Below are 22,291 nucleotides of genomic sequence, written 5' to 3' on the forward strand. Positions count from 1 at the left end.
ATATAGGCCAGACCGGGTAAGGACAGCAGGTTTCCTTCTCTAAAGGACATTAGTGAACCGGTTGGGTTTTAAAATCCGACAGCTTCACGGTCACTTTTGTTTTGATAACAAATGTTTTAAAACTGAATTCAGGGAGGGGCTGGGGGAAGTGACTAAAGGCATGGACAAAGGGGTAGGGTTTTGAGGAGGTGTTTGAAGGAGGGCAGAGAGGTAGCAAAGGTGAGGGGTTTTGGGAGAGAATTCCAAAGTGCAGACGTGTGCCACCGATTCTGCGAGGGGGTGGGGGTCAGAATACACCAGAGTTGGAAGGGAACATTCAGCTGATTGTCATTCATTTTGAAAGATCGTATAAACTAAGACAGGAGGAGTTGCGGTGAGAATCTGGAGCTGGGTCAAGCGGAGGAGAATGATGAGTGACCGACTGAGGTCTGATATTGGCAATGGTGATTGGGACTCGCCACGAACATGACGGTCAAGCCTCCGAAGGATCAGTCCGACACACACCTATCCTTTAATACAAGTTTCACTGTGTTTGTGAAGGAAGCAAGAGTGGCCCCACAGACCACCGGCTTCGGCTCGCAGTCTGTTTTAAAGGTTACCTTGGGTCGTTTGTTCAACCAGGATTCAACATATGGTTTCCATCCCAGGTCCGAGTAGTCGGTGTAAACCATCCCACAGCGCGATACAGTGGCAGGGGAGGCTACTGCCAAATTTTCCACCTCAAAGAGCAAGGAAACCTGGGAATAAGGGACAAAACATGGGTGTCAAACAACGCGCTGACTTAATATGAATCGTCTTTGATGGTCCAATGGGTAAATGCACTGCCTTCTGAGCGACACAGATCAGAAAGTCCCAGGTTCAATTCCTGGTGTGTGTTAAATTACCTTTTCTCCCCATCTCTCATGATAGCACTGACTTTGTTGGGGCACAGTTCCGTGCAGTCCTCCAATGCCGTATCCAAGTGACGTGCGTGTGCGTGTGTGTGCGCGCGCACACGTCTCTAGGCAGGGAACGTTCATGGATGGGGCTGGGCAGGCATCACAGCTGAGCCAGATCAGAGCCGAGCCCAGTCTTACCCTTACCCAAAAATCCGCACACACATTGTCAATGGATAGTGATTGGGATGGAGTACCCTGGCTCATTAAAAGAGAAAGAAAGAATTTGCATTTATATAGCACCTTTCATGACCTCAGAATGTCCCAAAGCGCTTTACAGCAAATGAAGTACTTTTTGAAGTGCAGTCACTGTTGTAAAGTAGGAAACGGAGCAGCCAATTTGCGCACAGCAAGATTCCACAAACAGCAATGTGATAATGACCAGATCATCTGTTTTTAGTGATGTTGGTTGAGGGATAAACATCGGCCCCAGGACACCGGGGAGAACTCCCCCCTGCTCTTCTCAAAGAGTGCCACGGGATCTTCTATTTTTCTCCTGGGTCCTTTCTGTTCCGTTAGGCTCAGCACCGGGACACTGAACCATCCAGGGAGCCCTGTTCCTGTTTGGTCCACTTAAATTAACCAAAATTACCGCAGAAGGAAAACTGATCCCATTGCTGGATTCGAGACCTAGGTCCCAGGGGTGCAGAGTGGTGTTCGACCTCACTGTCCCATCCTTCCTGGACAGATGTGGGGGGGGGGGGGGTGGGGGGAGGGGGGGTGGTGTGAAGGGGAGATTTAAATTCTAAGCATTGGCAATCTCTGTTTGAGTGCTGCCACAGACAGTAGATGCTCCAGGAGAAAATCCGGGCCATCTATTTCTCTCGGCAGCTTTCTTTGACGGGGCCTACCTGATCAGGCATCGATATCCGCTCCCCGTTGATTAATGTCAGCACCTTGTTGTCATCCATTACTGAGTTCATACTCTCGATCCAGAGCGTATCTACAGGTCCGTCAAACACTATCCACTTCTCATCTGGCTTCTCATCTGCGGGTGCAGAATAGGGTTCGTTCAAATTGGCAACTCAAGCCTCGATAAATATTACCACAAATAATTAACATAAAGCCGATGATAAAATCCAGTGCACTGGGTGCACTGACGTGATTGCTGGGTTTCAGCCCTTACATCAGTCAGCAAGTCACCTCTTCCTCGGTTAAAAATCTGTGTTAAGGTGCAACTTAGTCACTGGATTTTTCGATAACTGATTTGGAAATCAATTTGCTTATCATTTTGAGCTTTCAAAAGTGTGATTTTAGTACCGTTATCGGAAACACGTTGATAGTTTAACAGTGATATTTACTATCTGGTCAGCAGATCTCCCGTGGCATTGCTCAGGGGTGGCCTGTGGTCTGGAGCACGGTCACGGTGCTTGGCTCTAAGATGCAGATGTGTTTTAGCATGGTCTATCCTTTTATTAGGGGTTACGGGGAGCGGGCAAGAAATTGGACATGAATTTAGATTTGAGGTTAGGATCAGATCAGCCATGATCTTATTGAATGGCGGAGCAGGCTCGAGGGGCCGATTGGCCGACTCCTGCTCCTATTTCTTATGTTATGTTCTTATGTTTATAGCTGCTGCTTGGGGTCTCCCTGGGACAAGTGATCTATAAATCAGCACATCCTGGGCTCTATCACAGTGTAATTCCTGAGGGAAATCTCTGTAGATTGGCAGCTGCTTGTAAATTTCTGCCTGCAGTCCTTGGATAGAGGCCAAGTTAACAAGGCCAGAAAACCCAACAGAGTCTTTTTTTTCATTTTTTTTTTTGACACTCTACTCTCTCATACCCACACTGTCCTCTTTCAGCTAGCTGGATGTCACTATCCATACTGTAGACACCTACCCCCAACACATATATAGCCACACACACACACCCCATCAGGAGTCACTGGATAATGTCCAGCAGCAGCAGCTCCAGGTGATGTTACCTCAGGATGCTGAGACTAACTATCGGCCTGGCCTGAACTCCACACGAACTTGGTGCCTTTCTCTCGTGCATTCTGGATCTCGCCCGTTTTGTTCAGTAAATGCAGACAAGCTGGTAGCCAGTGAGGTTCCTTCTGGAGCACTGCTGTGTGCGCAAAGGAACACGTGAGCTGAGCCTCAGGTGTCGTGTGGGACTCGTGTCTTTCAACTGGAAACAGATTTGTGTCTAATCTGCCGTTTTAAAAGATTTTTTTTTATCACATTTACCTGCTGTTTCCCCCTTTTTGTTTTGTTCAGTCCTGTATATAAAAAGAACTTGCATTTATATAGCGCCTTTCACGATCCCAGGACGCCCCAAAGTGCTTTTCAGACAATTACAGTCTTATAAAGGGTTTGCTTATCTTCGAGTTTCCAGTTCTGATGAAGGGTCTACTCTTGAAACATTAACTCACCCTTTCTCTTTACAGATGTTATGTTGTTCGATCTGCACTGAAATTTATCGAACGATTTATAACATATTAAATCTTTGGTATGCATGTACTTCCGGCAAGTGGAACACTTGCTTCCAGTCATGCGATATCTATCATACTATTTTTGTCCTGTTTGAATTTTCCTGTTTAGCTTGATATTGTATACATACAACACGGCTGTCATTGACTACTCCTGGCTGTGCCTCTGAGCTAGGGGGTGCTCTAGCAGTAAACTTAACCTACCACTTGATGATAACTACCATTATGACTTGCCCCCAAACTGGTCCTCTCAAGCCCATCTCGCAGCTTCATTTTTTTCCCCCTCAGTAAACAGAACCGTTACCCGTGCTAACCAAGTTAGAAACTTACAAAAGTACCAAGTACCATGTTATGATCGGGAATGTGCGGCCTGAAAGGGTGGTGGAAGCAGATTCAATAGTAACTTTCAAAAGGGCACTAGATATATACTTGAAAAGGAGAAATTTGCGGGACTGTGGGCAAAGAGCAGGGGAGTGGGTCTCATTCGATAGCTCTGTCAAAGAGCTGGCACGGGCACGATGGGGCTGAATGGCCTCCTTCTGTGCTGTAAGATTCTCTGAAACTCCTACTCCAGTTCTCCGCTTCTGATCAATTAATCATCTTGAAGACTAATAGGTCCTGAAAATTGTTACTCAATATGAAAATAAATAAGCATGGGGAGACACTCAACCCACCGGTTGAAGATTAAATAATGGTTGTGCTTCAGGTAGAGATTGATTAATCAAAGCTTCTATGTGCTGGCTGCATGACTGACCTCACACTAAGCATGGAATGGAAAATTAAACGAGGTCCCAACCATACGAGGCCGAAATGAAAATAAATAATTAATTGAGTGATACAGCCCATCCGCTGGCCAAAATTAAATAAATAGGTGGAGGGAGAAATTCATTCATTAAATCTTCGAGGTTCAATTCTTGTGCTAGCTGCATGGTTTCCCTCACACTGTGTCTGAAATGTGTAATGTGTAGATACAAAATTAAATCAGGTGCCAGCTGTGTGAGTCAACGTGAAAATAAATTATTAAATTGTGCGAGGCCGCCCGACCTGTTGGGTGAAAATTTAATAAATAATTCATTGTCTGCAAGCTAGAAATTATTTCAGCAAATCTGAGAGATTAACTGGCTCAATGTTTTTCTTCAAGTCAGTGAGAAATGTATATATATTGATATATATAAATATATATAATATATATATTTATATATATATAAAACCAAATGATGCCCTCACCATATGAGACTGACATGGAAACAGGAAGCTAATCCATTTAGAACAATCCACAGTCCCCCCTCAGCACAGCATTTGATTGTCCCTTAAATGATTCCACGGTTTGTGTCCCCCATTACCCTACGAGAATCCATTCCATTTGCTAATCACTCTGTGACATTAGTCCTAAGCTTGCCTTTTATCGATGTGTCCTCTTCTACTTTCACTGCACACACTGAACTGGTATTCCACATTTACCTCTTCCGTGCCATTTAATGCCTTACATATTGATGTACGGTGGCCTCTCGGCAGAGCCCAGGTTTCTCCAGTATCTCCTCATTAGTTTGATCCTCTAACGTTACGGATCAGCCTTATAGACTGTGCTTTGTTAGCAGCCAAAGTCTCGTGCGTAAAGCTGTTATGTTTTGAGATGTGGGCTTCACCTTGTGCAAGTGTTTGGGCCAATTTCTGAAGGGAAGCTTCAGGCAGGGTCGACCACCTAATAAAACCGTGCTGTATCCCAGCAGCCTAAGCACGTTTGTGCGGTCGCCGACATAGGAAAACTGTTGTTCAAGAAGAAGGCCCACCACCACCTTCTCGGGGCAATAAATGGGCAATAACTACCAGCGACACCCACACCCTGAGAAGGAATTTTTAAAAAATTGGTGTTGTTCAGCTCAAATTTAAAATTAGCAGCTTGCTCCTCTGGTAGCGCACTGACGTTACTGTATCCATCACATCTTCCTCTATTGTTGAATAAAGGCTTACAGGGCAATTCACCCCCAGCCCACCCCTTTAATGGGCACCTTTAATCGCATTTGTTGTTGACAAGTTCCCATTTCCATTTCAGGCCCTGAAGGCATCTTTATTTCTACTGCAAGGAGAGTAATCTGCGGAACTTTCATTAAGAGATGAGAAATGTTCAGCAATTTTTCACCAATAACACTGCAATGTGCAATTGTTCAGTTATGAGGTGTCTAGCTTGCGGCAATGCCCTCTCTACAGAATCTGGAAGACATAAGGGACCTGCAGCAACCAGCGGAGGACAAACATCGTGAATCTCCTTGATCCATGGTTCCTGTAAATTAGATGTCGTGTCCCCTCTGGGCACCCATATTGCATCATGTTCATGTCTTCATTCACTTGTTCCTTACTCTATGCTCCCTGGAGCTGCTTTGATTTATAATCCTGCCACTAAATGTTTAAAACATGGAACTGTGGTGAAGTTGAGGGGGAGGGGGACTTGCAGCTCTACCACCAGAAAACAGGATAGAAAAAATAAACCAGAACAAAACCTTCAAAAAGGAAAATACATTTATCCAGCGCCTATCATGGCCTCAGGACACCCCAAAGCGCTTCACAGCCAATGAAGTACTTTTTTTTTTGAAGTGCAGTCACTGTTGTAATGTAGGAAACACAGCAGCCAATTTGCACACAGCAAGATCCCACAAACAGCAACGTGATAATGACCAGATCATCTGTTTTTTAGTGATGTTGGTTGAGGGATAAATATTGGCCCCAAGACACCGGGGAGAACTCCCCCTGCTCTTCTTCGAAATAGTGGCCGTGGGATCCTTTATGTCCACCTGAGAGGGCTGACGGGGCCTCAGTTTAACGACTCATCCAAAAGACGAAAGAAACAGAATGGCAGTCGAACAAGAGGGCACAGGGGCAGGTGTGAAGGGCAAGTTTATTGAACAGCTGGAATGGGGCTGCCAGGGAGGGTTGCTGAGGCCAGGACACTGGGCACTTGTGCAAGTTAGGTGGTGGTAATGGGGAGACTCAGGGGTTGGTATTCACCAACCAAATCCCCTCCATGGCCCTCGCCCCCTCCCTATCTCTGTAACCTCCTCCAGCCCTACAACCCTCCGAGATCTCTGCGCTCCTCCGAATCTGGCTCCCTGCTCATCCCCCGATTTCCATCGCTCCACCATTGGCGGCCGTGCCTTCAACTGCCTGGGCCCGAAGCTCTGGAATTCCCTCCCTAAACCTCTCCGCCTCTTTCTCCTCCTTTAAGACGCTCCTTAAAACCTACCTCTTTGACCAAGCTTTTGGTCACCTGTCCTAATATCTCCTTATGTGGCTTGGTGTCAAATTTAGTTTGATAATCGCTCCTGTGAAGCGCCTTGGGATGTTTTACTACGTCAAAGGCGCTATATAAATGCAGGTGGTTGTTGTTGTTGGTATTCAGGAAGGTTGGGATCAAATGAGCTGAAGAGCCTCCTTCATCCAAATCACTTTGAAACTCCTCTGACAAATCTTGGCCCTGACTGACATTACTACCGTCCCTACGGCGGTCACCCATCCAGTTTTGGATCAGACAGCCTGAAATTTCTAAGTTGCACTGTGAGCACAGAATCATACAGCACAGAAGGAGGCCATTCGGCCCATCGTGTCTGCGCCGGCTTTTTGAAAGAGCTGTCCAATTTAGCCCCACTCCCCCCCATGCTCTTTGCCCCATAGCCCTTCAAATTTCCCCCTTCAAGTATATATCTGATTCCCCTTTTGAACGTTATTATTGAATCTGCTTCCACCGCCTTTTCAGGCAGCGCATTCCAGATCATAACAACTCGTAACACAGAGTTTCATTTTTTCCCATTTTGTTCCTGTGTTTTAAGACTCTATAATATATTAAAAGTCTTGTATCTTTGTGCACTCCTGTCCACATTTATAGTGGAAGCTGCCTATGTAAACTGGGCTGCAGCTAGTGTTGTGCTATTTGTAATCGCACCAATGTACCTGCACAGGCGGTCCTCATCAGATTGGAGAGCACACCGTCCGTCCACTCGTTTGTTGCCAGCTCGTACTCTCCATACAGCTCACCCAGTGACACCGCTTTCGGGTTCAGAGGAAAGTCCTGCCCACAAAGCCACAAGGTCATAGCTCGAAACAGAAAGGGAGGGGACAATAACTCATAACAGGAGACATTACGGCAGAGAAAATCTAAAAGTTTTTTTTTAAAAAAAAGAGCATTTCGCATTGGAAAGCAACCAATCTTCCTCCTTGATACATTTTAGAATTGTAGAATGTGAAACAGGCCATTTGGCCCATTGAGTCTGTGCTGGTGTGTTTCTCTCCACATGAGCCACCCAGTCTAATCCCACTCTCCTGCATCACCCCATTCCCTTTAACTATCCAATTCCCTTTCCAAAGTATTTACAGACCACTTCTGAACTACTCTTCTAGTCCCACGTTATTAATAAGATGGTCAATGCATGAAAGTGCATCAACCTTTTAGTTTCCAGCAACAATTGATTACTCTTTTCTTTTTGCTTTCTCCTTCGGCCAGTGACCTGCTCCCAAGCCCTCTGCCCATGCCCATGCCCACGTCCATGCTGCAGCTGCTGCATAAGGATGGCCCGAGTAGGGTCCTGCCTGACCTCGACCCACCACATCTGCTTGAGGGCAAAGCTGAGACTCACTAAATGAGGAATCACTGGTGCAAAACTCCTATCGTACTGTTTCATGACATAGCATAAAATTCCTATGTCCCTGTGTTCCTATGCTCCTACATCCCCAGTCGTTCCTGTCCTTGCCCATTCACTAACCTTGACAAGATTGTAATTGGTGTCTCCACTCTTATGGAGGGCTGACAGGGACCCCTGTAATGTCCGCCACACTACCGTCTTGCCGCTTCCCGTTTTCCCCACAATCATGACGGAGTGCCGGGAGCTCTTGGTCTCGTGCAGCTGAATCACTTTCGCCGTCGTGAACTCAGTCACCTTGTATCCTGATTCAGTCAGCTCTGCCTCTATAGCATCCTTAAGCTGCGATGCAAGGAAAGGAGCAAAAAAGACAAATCAGACTACGGTTCAGTTTACTTAATATTCCCCTGCGCTCCCCAGTCTGCCTCAGTTGGCCCAATTCTGGGCACCACATTTTAGGAAGGATGTCAAGGTCTTGGAGAGGGTGCAGAGGAGATTTCCCACAATGGTACTAGGGATGAGGGACTGGAGGAGCTGGGATTGTTCTCCTTGGAGCAGAGAAGGTTAAGAGGCGATTTAATAGAGGTGTTCAAAATCATGAAGGGTTTTGATAGAGTGAATAAAAATAACTATAAAATAACTATAAAAATAATCATCTGTATATTAAATAACCACTGCACCATTTTTGTCCAATACTAACACATTTGTTTTTATACAGAATAACTCTGCACTTTTTTTTGCATTTCCTGCTTCTATTTCCAACTATTGATAATGTAAGAGCAACTGAAAACTTTGTTTTGTACTTGCCAAATACTGTATTCCATTTAACAGTTCTTATGGTGACATTGTTTCCACTGGCAGGAGGGTCGGTACCCAGAGGACACAGATTTAAGGTGATTGGCAAAAGAACCAGAGGGGAGATGAGGAGAATTTTTTTTACGCAGCGAGTTGTTCTGATCTGGAATGCGCTGCCTGAAAGGGCGGTGGAAGCAGATTCAATAATAACTTTCAAAAGGGAATTGGGGGATAAATACTTGAAGGGGAAAAATTTGCAGGGCTATGGAGAAAGAGCAGGGGAGAGGGTCTAATTGGACAGCTCTTTCAAAGAGCCGGCACAGGCAGGATTGGCCCATTAGCCTCCTTCAGTGCTGTAGCATTCTATGATTCAGTTGGGGAGCACTACAATCAGTCTTGGTGTCCCTTGGGCTTGAGAAGGGAGAAAATCAGTCAGGATTCACACTCCTGATCGTTATCCACTGATTTGTGCTGGGTAGGGACATGACCAGGCTTGGACACATAGCTTGCTGACACTCACTAACTCAGGATGCTCTTGGTTGAGGAGCTCAAGGACAGCTCCCTCCTGGAACTGCAGCTCGGGGAGAAAATTGAAAAAAAAATAGTAGACAAATATTATTGACCGAGGAGGAGTGGAGATTTACCCTGTCCATGATTTGCAATGAACGGTAACTCACAGCAAACAAAGGAAATCTCCCCCCCCGCCCCCATGACTCTGGTCAGAAATAATGCTGTGGGATAAGTGAGGCTACTTAATGCATCTGTGTGATATTCCTCTCTCTTGCTCCTTTAGCAGAGGATTTATCCTGTTCGCTTTAAACGTGTTAACATTTTGCTAAATTAGAGCAGAGAGGAAAACGCAGCTGCACATGCTAAGCGCCTGCACCTCATCTTCAGCGTTCCCAGTGCGGAGCCTCCAGTAATTGTAATTGACAGAAAAAGCATGAAATTGGGAACATTTCTGAAATGCATTCCTGAAATTGGCCCAGAAATTCAGGCGCCTCCAGCGGCCCTCGGGCAGTCCTGCTCCTCCTGGCTCCACATTCAGCGAAGTATATTTTAAAATATGACTTTGTTAGGCCCCATGTAGACCTGGGGAGTGCTGGCTGCCTCAGGGGAAACTAATCTTGCAGTGTTCAAACAGGTATACAAGTCCCCTTATTTGCACGTGCAAAGGGCCTGTTTCAGACGTGGGAACCGCACACCGATTTTTTGGCCATTTACTAATAAGGCGAGCGAGGCAGCTCCGGCTCATAATAAGCACATGTTTCCTGTCCGCCATATTGGAGGCTTAGGAGGCCATTTCTAGACCACTACCTTTAAACAATACTTGAAGTGGTGATTGAAGAATGATCACCAGACTGGTGTAAAAGTCGGGATCTGCCTACCTTTCCGTAATCCAAGGTTGGGGTGTCCACCCCGGGGAACAGGTCCTGGATGATGGCGCTAAAGAGCGGAAGGTCAATGGAGGTTAGCTTGGCCAGATTCATATCTTTCATCGACATCAGGAGGACCTGGGTAACAATAAGAACACTCAATCACAAGATAAACACAGGTGAGCAATGTCATTTGGCCTGTCTTACCTCATCACAGCGTTTAAATCGTTCTTGAATAACATTAAGGCTTCTTACATAAAATTTACAGCACAGAAACAGGCCATTCAGCCCAATAGGACCATGCCAGTGTTGTATGTTCCACACAAGCCTCCTCCTACCCCACTTCATCTCACCCTATCAGCAAATCCTTCTATTCCTTTCTCCCTCGTGTGTTTATCCAGCTTCCCCTTAAATCCATCTACACTATTCACCTCAACCACTCCTTGTGGGAGTGAGTTCCACATTCTCACCACTCTCTGGGTAAAGAAGTTTCTCCTGAATTCCCTATTGGATTTATTAGTGAGTATCTTATATTTACGGCCCCTAGTTCTGGTCTCCCCCACAAGTGGAAACATCTTCTCTACATCTAGCCTATCAAACCCTTTCATAATTTTAAAGACCTCGATCAGATCACCCCTCAGTCTTCTCTTTTCTAGAAAAAAGAGCCCCAGCCAGTTCGGTCTTCCCCAATAGTTCTAACCTCTCCATTCTGGTATCAACCTAGTAAGTCTTTTTTGCACCTTCTCCAGTGCCTCTATATCCTTTTTATAATATGGAGACCAAACTGTGCACAGTACTCCAAGTGTGTACTAACCAAGGTTCTATACAAGTTTAACATAACTTCGCTGCTTTTCAATTCTATCCCTCTAGAAATTCACTAGCCCATCTGGAAGTTTATTGATTAGTCTTTGTGTAAAGAAGGTCCTCCTGATATCAGTGCTACATTTTCTTTGCCCAGTTTGACCCTGTGCTCCCTTGCCCTAATGTCCTGCCTCACCCTGATTTACCTTTTCTACATCTCCATAGGGTCCCCTCTCACTGGCCTGTTCTCACACTATGGAGCACAGGAGCCATCATCCTAAATGGCTACACACGATTGATACAGGTTGACGCAGCCAGGGAGGTGCACTCCTGCCTCGAATGTGAAAGAGACTTACAAGTCACAAGCTGCATCGTGCAAGTGCCTGAGTAGAACATAAGAACATAAGAAATAGGAGCAGGAGTAGGCCAATCGGCCCCTCGAGCCTGCTCCGCCATTCAATAAGATCATGGCTGATCTGATCCTAACCTCAAATATAAATTCATGTCCAATTTCCTGCCCGCTCCCCGTAACCCCTAATTCCCTTTACTTCTAAGAAACTGTCTATTTCTGTTTTAAATTTAGTTAATGATGTAGCTTCCACAGCTTCCTGGGGCAGCAAATTCCACAGACCCACTACCCTCTGAGTGAAGAAGTTTCTCCTCATCTCAGTTTTGAAAGAGCAGCCCCTTATTCTAAGATTATGCCCCCTAGTTCTAGTCTCACCCATCCTTGGGAACATCCTTACCGCATCCACCTGATCAAGCCCCTTCACAATCTTATATGTTTCAATAAGATCGCCTCTCATTCTTCTGAACTCCAATGAGTAGAGTCCCAATCTACTCAACCTCTCCTCATATGTCCACCCCCTCATCCCCGGGATTAACCGAGTGAACCTTCTTTGTACTGCCTCGAGAGCAAGTATGTCTTTTCTTAAGTATGGACACCAAAACTGTATGCAGTATTCCAGGTGCGGTCTCACCAATACCTTATGTAACTGCAGCAATACCTCCCTGTTTCTATATTCTATCCCCCGAGCAATAAAAGCCAACAATCCGTTGGCCTTCTTGATCACCTGTTGCACCTGCATACTAACTTTTTGATCTTCTTGCACTAGGACCCCCAGATCCCTTTGTACTGCAGTACTTTCCAGTTTCTCGCCTTTAAGATAATAACTTGCTCTCTGATTTTTCCTGCCAAAGTGCATAACCTCACATTTTCCAATATTGTATTGCATCTGCCAAATCTCCGCCCACTCACCCAGCCTGTCCATATCCCCCTGTAGGTTTTTTATGTCCTCCTCACTCTCCACTTTCCCTCCCATCTTTGTATCATCTGCAAACTTTGATATGTTACACTCAGTCCCCTCCTCCAAATCGTTAATATAGATTGTAAAGAGTTGGGGACCCAGCACTGACCCCTGCAGAACACCACTGGTTACTGGTTGCCAGTCCGAGAATGAACCATTTATCCCAACTCTCTGCTTCCTGTTAGATAACAAATCCTCCACCCATGCCAGAATATTACCCCCAATCTAGTGATTCTTTATCTTGAGCAATAATCTTTTATGTGGCACCTTGTCGAATGCCTTCTGGAAGTCTAAATACACTACGTCCACTGGTTCCCCTTTATCCACCCTGTACGTTATGTCCTCAAAGAACTCAAGCAAATTTGTCAGATATGACTTCCCCTTCGTAAAGCCATGCTGACTTTGTCCTATTAAATTATGCTTATCCAAATGTTCCGCTACTGTCTCCTTAATAATAGATTCCAAAATTTTACCCACCACAGATGTTAGACTAACTGGTCTATAATTTCCAGCCTTCTGCCTACTACCCTTTTTAAATAAGGGTGTTACATTAGCAGTTTTCCAATCTGCCGGGACCTTTGCCGAGTCCAGAGAATTTTGGAAAATTATTACCAAAGCATCCACAATCCCTACTGCCACTTCCCTCAAGACCCTAGGATGTAAGCCATCAGGTCCAGGGGATTTATCCGCCTTGAGTCCCATTAATTTACTGAGTACCAATTCCTTAGTGATTTTAATCGTATTTAGCTCCTCCCCCCCAGAGACCCCTGTTTGTCCAGTGTTGGGATATTCTTAGTGTCCTCTACCGTAAAGACTGAAACAAAATATTTGTTCAGCATTTTTGCCATCTCCATGTTTCCCACCATTAATTTCCCGGTCTCATCCTCTAAAGGACCTACGTTTGCCTTAGCCACCCTTTTTCTTTTTATATAACTGTAGAAACTCTTGCTATCTGTTTTTATATTTTTTGCTAATTTATTTTCATAATCTATCTTCCCTTTCTTAATCAATCCTTTAGTTACTTTTTGCTGTCTTTTGAAGACCTCCCAATCTTCTATCCTCCCACTAAGTTTGGCTACCTTGTATGTCCTTGTTTTTAGTCGGATACTATCCTTAATTTCTTTACTTAGCCACGGATGGCTGTCATTTCTTTTACAACCTTTTTTCCTCAGTGGAATATATATTTTTTGAAAGTTGAAAAATAACTCCTTGAATGAATACTACTGCTCATGTACCGTCTTACCCTTTAATCTATTTTCCCAGTCCACTTTAATCAATTCTGCTCTCATACCATCATAGTCTCCTTTATTCAAGCTCAGTATGCTTGTTTGAGAACCAACCTTCTCACCCTCTAATTGGATATGGAATATAACCATGTTATGGTCACTCATTCCAAGGGGATCCTTAACTAGGACATTATTAATTAATCCTGGCTCATTACACAGGACCAGGTCCAAGGTTGCTTGCCCCCTTGTAGGAACAGTTACATACTGCTCAAGAAATCCATCCCTAATACACTCAATAAACTCTTCTTCAAGGCTGCCCTGCCCAATTTGATTTGTCCAGTTAATATGATAGTTAAAATCCCCCATAATTATAGCTGTTCCCTTATTACATGCTCCGACTATTTCCTGATTAATACTTCTTCCAGCAGAGTTGCAACTATTAGGAGGCCTATATACTACGCCCACTAGTGTTTTATTCCCCTTATTATTCCTTATCTCTACCCAAACTGTTTCATTATCCTGATCCTTTGTCCCAATATCATTTCTCTGTATACAGTGATTCCTTCCTTTATTAACATAGCCACCCCACCTCCCCTTCCTTCCTGCCTGTCCTTCGTGATTGTTAAATACCCTGGCATATTTAATTCCCAGTCGTTGTCACTCTGCAGCCATGTTTCTGTAATGGCCACAAGATCATACCCATACGTAGTTATTTGTGCCGTTAACTCGTCCATTTTGTTACGAATGCTACGTGCATTCAGATAAAGAACTTCCAAATATGCCTTGTGACGCTTAGTTCCTGCTTTTTCCTTTTTTAACACTTTACTTTTTATTCCATACCTTCTGTCCCTTCCTGACACGCTTTCCTCTGTCTCCCTGCTCAGGTTCCCAACCCCCTGCCACAGCTTTGATGCTGGGTTAATCGCTTTACGCCTTCCAGTTTTTATTTTATCTGTCGTGCCTAAAGTACACTTTCTTTCCGCTGCTCTACGCTTTTCCCTCTCACTTGTTCTTGAACAACTGTTAGTACTATTTGTATTGTAGATTTCCCCTGGGTCTTCCCCTCTCTTGCTGCTCTCAATTTTATTCCCTTCTGACTCCCCGCTCAGGTTCCCATCCCCCTGCCACTCTAGTTTAAACCTTCCCCAACAGTATATTTGTGAAGATTCCTTGTTCAGCGTTTCTAAAAGAACACGTTTGCAATTCCACTAAAAGAGGACATTTTCACAAACACCCTGACAGCGTTATTGCACACGGTGGACAAAGGAATTCTTGTCTCTTGTGTGGTTAGAAACTTCTGGACAGCTAACTCAAAAACCAGACTGGCCATTCCAAAACTGGACAGGTAGCCTTGCTCATTCCATGAGAAATCTTCAGGATTCACTGTGGACCCAGGCTCTGAGACTGGCTGCTCTGTTCTTACCTCCTCCTCAGAGAGAGAGGACTCACTGTGGACCCAGGCTCTGAGACTGGCTGCTCTGTTCTTACCTCCTCGTCAGAGAGCTGAGGCTTGTCTCGTCGCTTCTTCCCAGCGTAGCGGAGCAGAGAGGTGAGAGCTCGCAGGCCGAAGTCATAGTGATCCTGCTTAGATAGCTGCTGCACAGCCAGCGCATAGAGGGTGTAAACTTTCTTAGCAAGGGCCTGTACAGGACACACAGAGCACAGTCAGCACACTGGGAGCCAATCAGAGGCATGAACCTTAAACTACAACAGAATTACATTGAACGTACAGCACAGAAACAGGCCATTCAGCCCAACTGGTCTGTGCCGGTGTTTATGCTCCACATGCGACTCCTCCCTCTCTATCTCCATATCCTTCTGTTCCTTTCTCCCTCATGTGTTTATCCAGCTTCCTCTTAAATGCATCTACACTATTCACCTCAACTACTCCTTGTGGGAGTGAGTTCCACATTCTCACCATTCTCTGGGTAAAGAAGTTTCTCCTGAATTCCCTATTGGATTTATTAGTGATTATTTTATATTTATGCCCCTAGTTCTGGTCTCCCCCACAAGGGGAAACATTTTCTCTACGTCCACCCTATCGAACCCCTTCATAATCCTAAAGACCTCTATCAGGTCACCCCTCAGCCTTCTCTTTTCTGGAGAACAGCTGGTCCCAGTCAGACCAGACTCTGGATATGTTGCTTCCCATCCCTTTGTAAGTTTAATTGAAATCAAGCCAATTTTTATCTGATTTCACACACATTCCACTAAAGGGAACCTTAGATTAGCACATGTCCTGTCAGCGGTTTGAAAGTCTCATCTCTATGTTGGTATTATGGGTTACATGTGAACTGAGCATGGGCAGTCTCTACCCAAATCCCAATGGGTGTCGGTCCACAGCAGAGGAATCATTAGGGAAGTTGGTTTATTGTCTTTAGGAAAAGTTACTTTGAGGAAACATATCGGTGGTGTCCGAGGTTTTAACAAAGTAGATGTGGGCGAGTTGTGGTGAAAAGTTCAAATTGAGGAGAAACATGTTAATATTAGGATATTAGGACTAAGAGTGGAAACAAGGTGAAAGTTTTTATACATGAAGGTAGAACAGGGAAGGCCACTGAAGGGAACCGCAAAAGTAAATGAACTGAGTGTGTTTCTGGAGAAGGGAGTGAGGGCAGGTCGGTGGGGCTGAAATCAATTAAAAAGGGTCAGACTTGTTTAGCTAAATGGCCTTTTATTGTTCCTAACAATGTTTATTTTCTTTTGTACAATGTACAAGTTGAGGTTCACAGCACTGTAATGTCTGCACATCATAAAACCAAGCTCAAACAGCTAGCAGAAATGTTTTGATTGCAAGGAAGATCAGCCAGCTGTCTGACATATGTGGAAATGCCAATCCAAGGTAGAGTTTGTGTTTGCTCTAATGTGGAGTTCGCACTCTCTCCCCATAGGGATACACCCCACTTATCCAAATTCAGAGAGCTCAGGCACAGGTCGGAGGAGCCAAGGCTTTGCAGCTTCCAATTGCTGGAATTTAACCAGCACAGAGTACTGGTAAGGTTCCCGCAGCCCATCCAGCCTGCAGCGCCCTAGGGCACTCACTTGCAAGGTTATCAATAGCTGAGTGAGAAGAATGGCAGCTCCTAGTGACAGGTGTAGTTTTCCAGGTTGCATCAGTCATCAACAGTGCCTTGAAGTACAGCAGGCCTGCCAGGCTCAGGTACCAGATCACTGAATCTCCCACAGAGGCTTTACTTGGTTTCTTCCATCGACAGGTGTGGCATCTTGGAGACACCTTGACCGCAAAGGGACCAATAAACCTTCCCCTCCTCCCACCCCACTCCCAAAGGCTCTAGCTGAACGTTTGGCAACTGACGAGTGTGGATAAATTCCTACGGACACGTTTGGTGAAGCACCAGCTTGTTGGGTCACACCAGAGATGGTAGCAGACAGATCAAGAATTCTATGATTTGATACCAAATATCACTGTGGAAAGTTTGAAGAAGGGTTTAGGGTCAAACATATGTAGAGCACCAGAATATCCACAGGAAGGGTGTACAATGTCTTTCCATCAGCTGGTGCGGTTACAGCATTGTACAAACTAAACCTAAAGGAAGGCAAACGCTGACTGGAAGATACTGCAGACTGAGTACTGTACTTGATACACTGGGAAATGTGGATCAGAAAGCACCAAGAAGCTGGAACACAGTGAGCGAGGCCCTGTGTCCCTGCCCATTCCCCCACCACCACATTGCGTTCACTATCTCGGCAGTATCAGCTGGGACAGGCATTGAAGTAAGTGTGTGTGTGTGTGTGTGTGTGTGTGTGTGTCCCGCCTGTTCTCAACTATTGCCCTGGCATCCAGGTACACAGCAGCACGGGCAGAAACTCGAGGGAGCAGGCTGTCCCTCTCCCTTGTATCTGGGGGCTGGTGCGGGAGTCCTAAAAGAAAGAAGGGGAAGACGACAACAAGCTGAGTGTGAATGCAGGAGCACGCACCTTACAGTTGTTGAATCCCTCTGCAAACAAGATGATCTCTGCGATTAGTGTTGAGTCAGGAACCACCATGGAGATGGGCCTGAACATTGACTTGAGGTTATCTGGCAGCTCCGTACGCCCAGCATACCCTGGAATGAACAATAGTGATGTTATCACCATGCCCTCCTGACCCAGACACTCGCTGTTACTTTTTTCTGTGCCTATGCTTGTGGAAACATAGAAACAGGTCAGAATTCAGTCCCTCGAGCCTGTTCCGCCAACCAATTAGATCATGGCTGATCTGTATCTTAACTCCATTTACCCGCCTTGGTTCCGTAACCCTTAATCCCCTCACCCAACAAAAATCTATCAATCTCAGTTTTGAAAGCTCCAATTGACCCCCAGCCTCAACAGCTTTTTGGGGGAGAGTGTTCCAGATTCCCACTCCCCTTTGTGTGAAGAAGTGCTTCCTGACATCACCCCTGAACGGCCTGGCTCTAATTTTAAGGTTCTGCCCCCTTGTTCTGGACTCTCCCACCAGAGGAAATAGTTTCTCTCCATCGACCCTATCAAATCCTTTAATCATCTCAAACACCTCAATTAGATCACCCCTTAATCTTCTATACTTGAGGGAGTACAAGCCTAGTCTATGCAACCTGTCCTCGTAATTTAACCCTTTGTGCTGGCAATCTTTGGATTTCCCCACTATCTGCCCTCGTATCCTGCTGGCGTGGCCTCCTACTGGGGCACAGCTCCACAGGTCACAACAGCCCTCCGGTACCTTGCCCAAGATGACCACTGTCCAGGTGTGAGCCCAGACAGCGAATGTCACAAGAGTATCCGACAACGTGGGGGAGCACAGCTAGGCCTGATCCAATCCTCACTGACGTCCACACACACACACACACACACACACACACACACGCTTTCAAGCTGGGAATAGGGATCAGCGGACGCAACCCTGAACAATCGTTCTCTCCCCAGTGTGGGGCTGCTGGGACCAATGCTAACACCCCAACTGCTGCCTTGGCCAACGCAGCGGAGACGGAATCAAACCTGGGGGCAATTCTACTTCGCTTAGTACAGCACCTCGGTGACCAGGGGAGCTCTCGGGACAACTTTTGTAATGAAGGCGGTGCCGTTTTGTGAGCATTCTGAACTCCCCACTTGTGATGTATCGCTTGACAATCTCACCCGGGTTCATGGTGATGAAGATGCCGCAGGACCAGACCAGGTTAATCTCGCGTCCCTCAAAGACAAAGCGGGTCAAGTTGGCGGACAGAGCGGACAGGATGGAGAGGATCTGCTGGGCCACCACGGACAGCACCTCAATGTTGATACGGTTAAACTCATCGAAGCAACCCCAGGCCCCAGTCTGCACACACAGAACGCTCATCAGAAATATTCCACAGTAACTCATTATAACACTGTGTAAAATGATGTTTGTGTTACGACAGAGGATAATAAGGTGCTTGAAATTACACTGTGTGAATATTAGTCTTTGTGCATTAATAGCATTTTCTGTGGAATAAAAGAAAGAACTTGTATTTCTATCGCCCCTTTCACCACCTCAGGACGTCCCAAAGCGCTTCACAGCCAACAAAGTACTTTTTGAAGATCAGTCACTGTTGTAATGTGGGAAACGCGGCAGCCAATTTGCGCACAGCAAGATCCCACAAACAGCAATATGATAATGACCAGATAATCTGCTTTTTAGTGATGTTGGTTTAGGGATAAATATTGGCCCAGGGAACCGGGGAGAACTCCCCTGCTCTTCTTTGAATTAGTGCCCGTGGGATCTTTCACGTTCTCCTGAGAGGGTATTCGGGTCTTGGTTTAAAGTCTCAACTGAAAGACGGCACCTCCGTCACTGCAGCGCTCACTTACTACTGCCCCTCCGACGGTGCGGCGCTCCCTCAGTACAGACCCTCCGACAGTGCGGCGCTCCCTCAGTACAGACCCTCCGACAGTGCAGCGCTTCCTCAGTACCGACCCTCCGACAGTGCAGCGCTCCCTCAGTACCGACCCTCCGACAGTGCAGCACTCCCTCAGTACTGCCCCTCCGACAGTGCAGCACTCCCTCAGTACAGACCCTCCGACAGTGCAGCGCTCCCTCAGTACTGACCCTCCGACAGTGCAGCGCTCCCTCAGTACTGACCCTCCGACAGTGCAGCACTCCCTCAGTACTGCCCCTCCGACAGTGCGGCGCTCCCTCAGTACAGACCCTCCGACAGTGCAGCGCTCGCTCAGTACTGACCCTCCGACAGTGCAGCGCTCCCTCAGTACAGACCCTCCGACAGTGCAGCGCTCCCTCAGTACTGACCCTCCGACAGTGCAGCGCTCCCTCAGTACTGACCCTCCGACAGTGCAGCACTCCCTCAGTACTGCCCCTCCGACAGTGCAGCACTCCCTCAGTACTGCCCCTCCGACAGTGCAGTGCTCCCTCAGTACTGACCCTCCGACAGTGCAGCACTCCCTCAGTCCTGACCCTCGCACAGTGCAGCGCTCCCTCAGTACTGACCCTCCGACAATGCAGCACTCCCTCAGTACTGCCCCTCCCACAGTGCAGTGCTCCCTCAGTCCTGACCCTTCGACAGTGCGGCGCTCCCTCAGTCCTGACCCTCCGACAGTGCAGCACTCCCTCAGTCCTGACCCTCCCACAGTGCAGCTCCCTCAGTACTGCCCCTCCGACAGTGCAGTGCTCCCTCAGTACTGACCCTCCGACAGTGCAGCACTCCCTCAGTCCTGACCCTCCCACAGTGCAGCGCTCCCTCAGTACTGACCCTCCGACAATGCAGCACTCTCTCAGTACTGCCCCTCCCACAGTGCAGTGCTCCCTCAGTCCTGACCCTTCGACAGTGCGGCGCTCCCTCAGTCCTGACCCTCCGACAGTGCAGCACTCCCTCAGTACTGACCCTCCGACAGTGCAGCGCTCCCTCAGTCCTGACCCTCCGACAGTGCAGCACTCCCTCAGTACTGCAATGGGAGCGTCGGCCTGGATTATGTGCTCAAGTCTCTAGAGTGGGACTCGAACCCATGACCTTCTGACTCAGCGGGGAGAGTGATAGCAGTGAAGTTTGTTTCCTAAAAGGAATGAAATAGCCTAACGTACGACGACAATTACAATGTTCAATTGTATTTTTGAGATTTTCTTTTCACCTGTGCCAAACCGGAGTACATTCGGCCCATGGATTTGTAGTCCAGGCCTTCCGAACAGTTCACCACAATCACATACATGCCCAGGGCTTTCCCCAGATCCTTCACAGATTCCGTCTTCCCTGTTCCAGCTGGTCCCTTGGGGGATCCACCTCGGTGCAGGTGGAGAGCTGTCGTCAGTGTCATGTAACACCTGAAAAGTAGAAAACCAAGAGAGTGTGAGATGGACGATATTCAAGTCTCAGCCGGATTGCAGAATGAAGTAGTGTTAGGGGATTCACTAGAAGGAGTTTTACTCTGTATCTAACCCGTGCTGTACCTGCCCTGGGAGTGTTTGATGGGACAGTGTAGAGGGAGCTTTACTCTGTATCTAACCCTGTACCTGCCCTGGGAGTGTTTGATGGGACAGTGTAGAGGGAGTTTTACTCTGTATCTAACCCGTGCTGTACCTGCCCTGGGAGTGTTTGATGGGACAGTGTAGAGGGAGCTTTACTCTGTATCTAACCCGTGCTGTACCTGCCCTGGGAGTGTTTGATGGGACAGTGTAGAGGGAGTTTTACTCTGTATCTAACCCGTGCTGTACCTGCCTTGGGAGTGTTTGATGGGACAGTGTAGAGGGAGCTTTACTCTGTATCTAACCCATGCTGTACCTGCCCTAGGAGTGTTTGATGGGACAGTGTAGAGGGAGCTTTACTCTGTATCTAACCCGTGCTGTACCTGCCCTGGGAGTGTTTGATGGGACAGTGTAGAGGGAGCTTTACTCTGTATCTAACCCGTGCTGTACCTGCCTTGGGAGTGTTTGATGGGACAGTGTAGAGGGAGTTTTACTCTGTATCTAACCCGTGCTGTATCTGCCCTGGGAGTGTTTGATGGGACAGTGTAGAGGGAGCTTTACTCTGTATCTAACCCGTGCTTTACCTGCCTTGGGAGTGTTTGATGGGACAGTGTAGAGGGAGCTTTACTCTGTATCTAACCCGTGCTTTACCTGCCTTGGGAGTGTTTGATGGGACAGTGTAGAGGGAGTTTTACTCTGTATCTAACCCGTGCTGTATCTGCCCTGGGAGTGTTTGATGGGAGAGTGTAGAGGGAGCTTTACTCTGTATCTAACCCTGTACCTGCCCTGGGAGTGTTTGATGGGACAGTGTAGAGGGAGCTTTACTCTGTATCTAATCCGTGCTGTACCTGCCCTGGGAGTGTTTGATGCTGACAATAAGACGACATACCATTACCTAGTACTAGCATCTCTCACCTTGACGAAAACAAAAACTCACCCCCAAAAAAATATTAACTTCAAATCAACTGTGTTATATCTGTGAGGACTTTGTTAATGGAGAAAGTTGATTATAACACTGAATATTTATCAAAGAGATGTCAAAACCCAGTAATACAGCAGAGAATACACAGTCTACTCCTGATAAGTCAAAGTCGTTTTCTCACTAATAATTTGTCTTAAGCAACATAAATAACAATTAAGTGTGAATTTAGTGCTAAAGAAGTTTGGATTATCAGATAAATTGAATGAAGTGATTTTGAATTAAAAGTAGACTACATTCTCCTCCAGTTGTTGATGCTGCAAACGTAAAACAGGTTTCCCCGATTTATGTTCACACCAACATTCTCACTCACATTGGTGACTGCAGAAAACGGGCCTGATGTTCTGCCAACTCAGGAATGAGCAGTGATAAGCCAGCACCCACCATCAGCACCGCGCAATCC

At 46.5% G+C, this 22,291-nt stretch overlaps 1 protein-coding gene across 1 annotated transcript in view; it reads right to left on the reverse strand.

The window, feature by feature from the left end:
* The window catches only part of dnah2 (dynein, axonemal, heavy chain 2), a 174,476-nt gene that overhangs the window by 89,756 nt on the left and 62,429 nt on the right, over positions 1-22,291 (reverse strand). The window contains exons 36-44 of the mRNA XM_067972290.1: positions 20,579-20,768; positions 18,614-18,794; positions 17,441-17,568; positions 14,990-15,142; positions 10,180-10,305; positions 8,120-8,338; positions 7,311-7,428; positions 1,787-1,923; positions 600-737 (exon numbers count right to left, since the gene is read on the reverse strand). Of these exons, the coding sequence (XP_067828391.1) occupies positions 600-737; positions 1,787-1,923; positions 7,311-7,428; positions 8,120-8,338; positions 10,180-10,305; positions 14,990-15,142; positions 17,441-17,568; positions 18,614-18,794; positions 20,579-20,768 (1,390 nt within the window). The remainder of the gene's footprint in view (positions 1-599; positions 738-1,786; positions 1,924-7,310; positions 7,429-8,119; positions 8,339-10,179; positions 10,306-14,989; positions 15,143-17,440; positions 17,569-18,613; positions 18,795-20,578; positions 20,769-22,291) is intronic.

Source organism: Heptranchias perlo, chromosome 35 (genome assembly GCF_035084215.1).
Source record: "Heptranchias perlo isolate sHepPer1 chromosome 35, sHepPer1.hap1, whole genome shotgun sequence".
NCBI classification, from domain to species: domain Eukaryota; kingdom Metazoa; phylum Chordata; class Chondrichthyes; order Hexanchiformes; family Hexanchidae; genus Heptranchias; species Heptranchias perlo.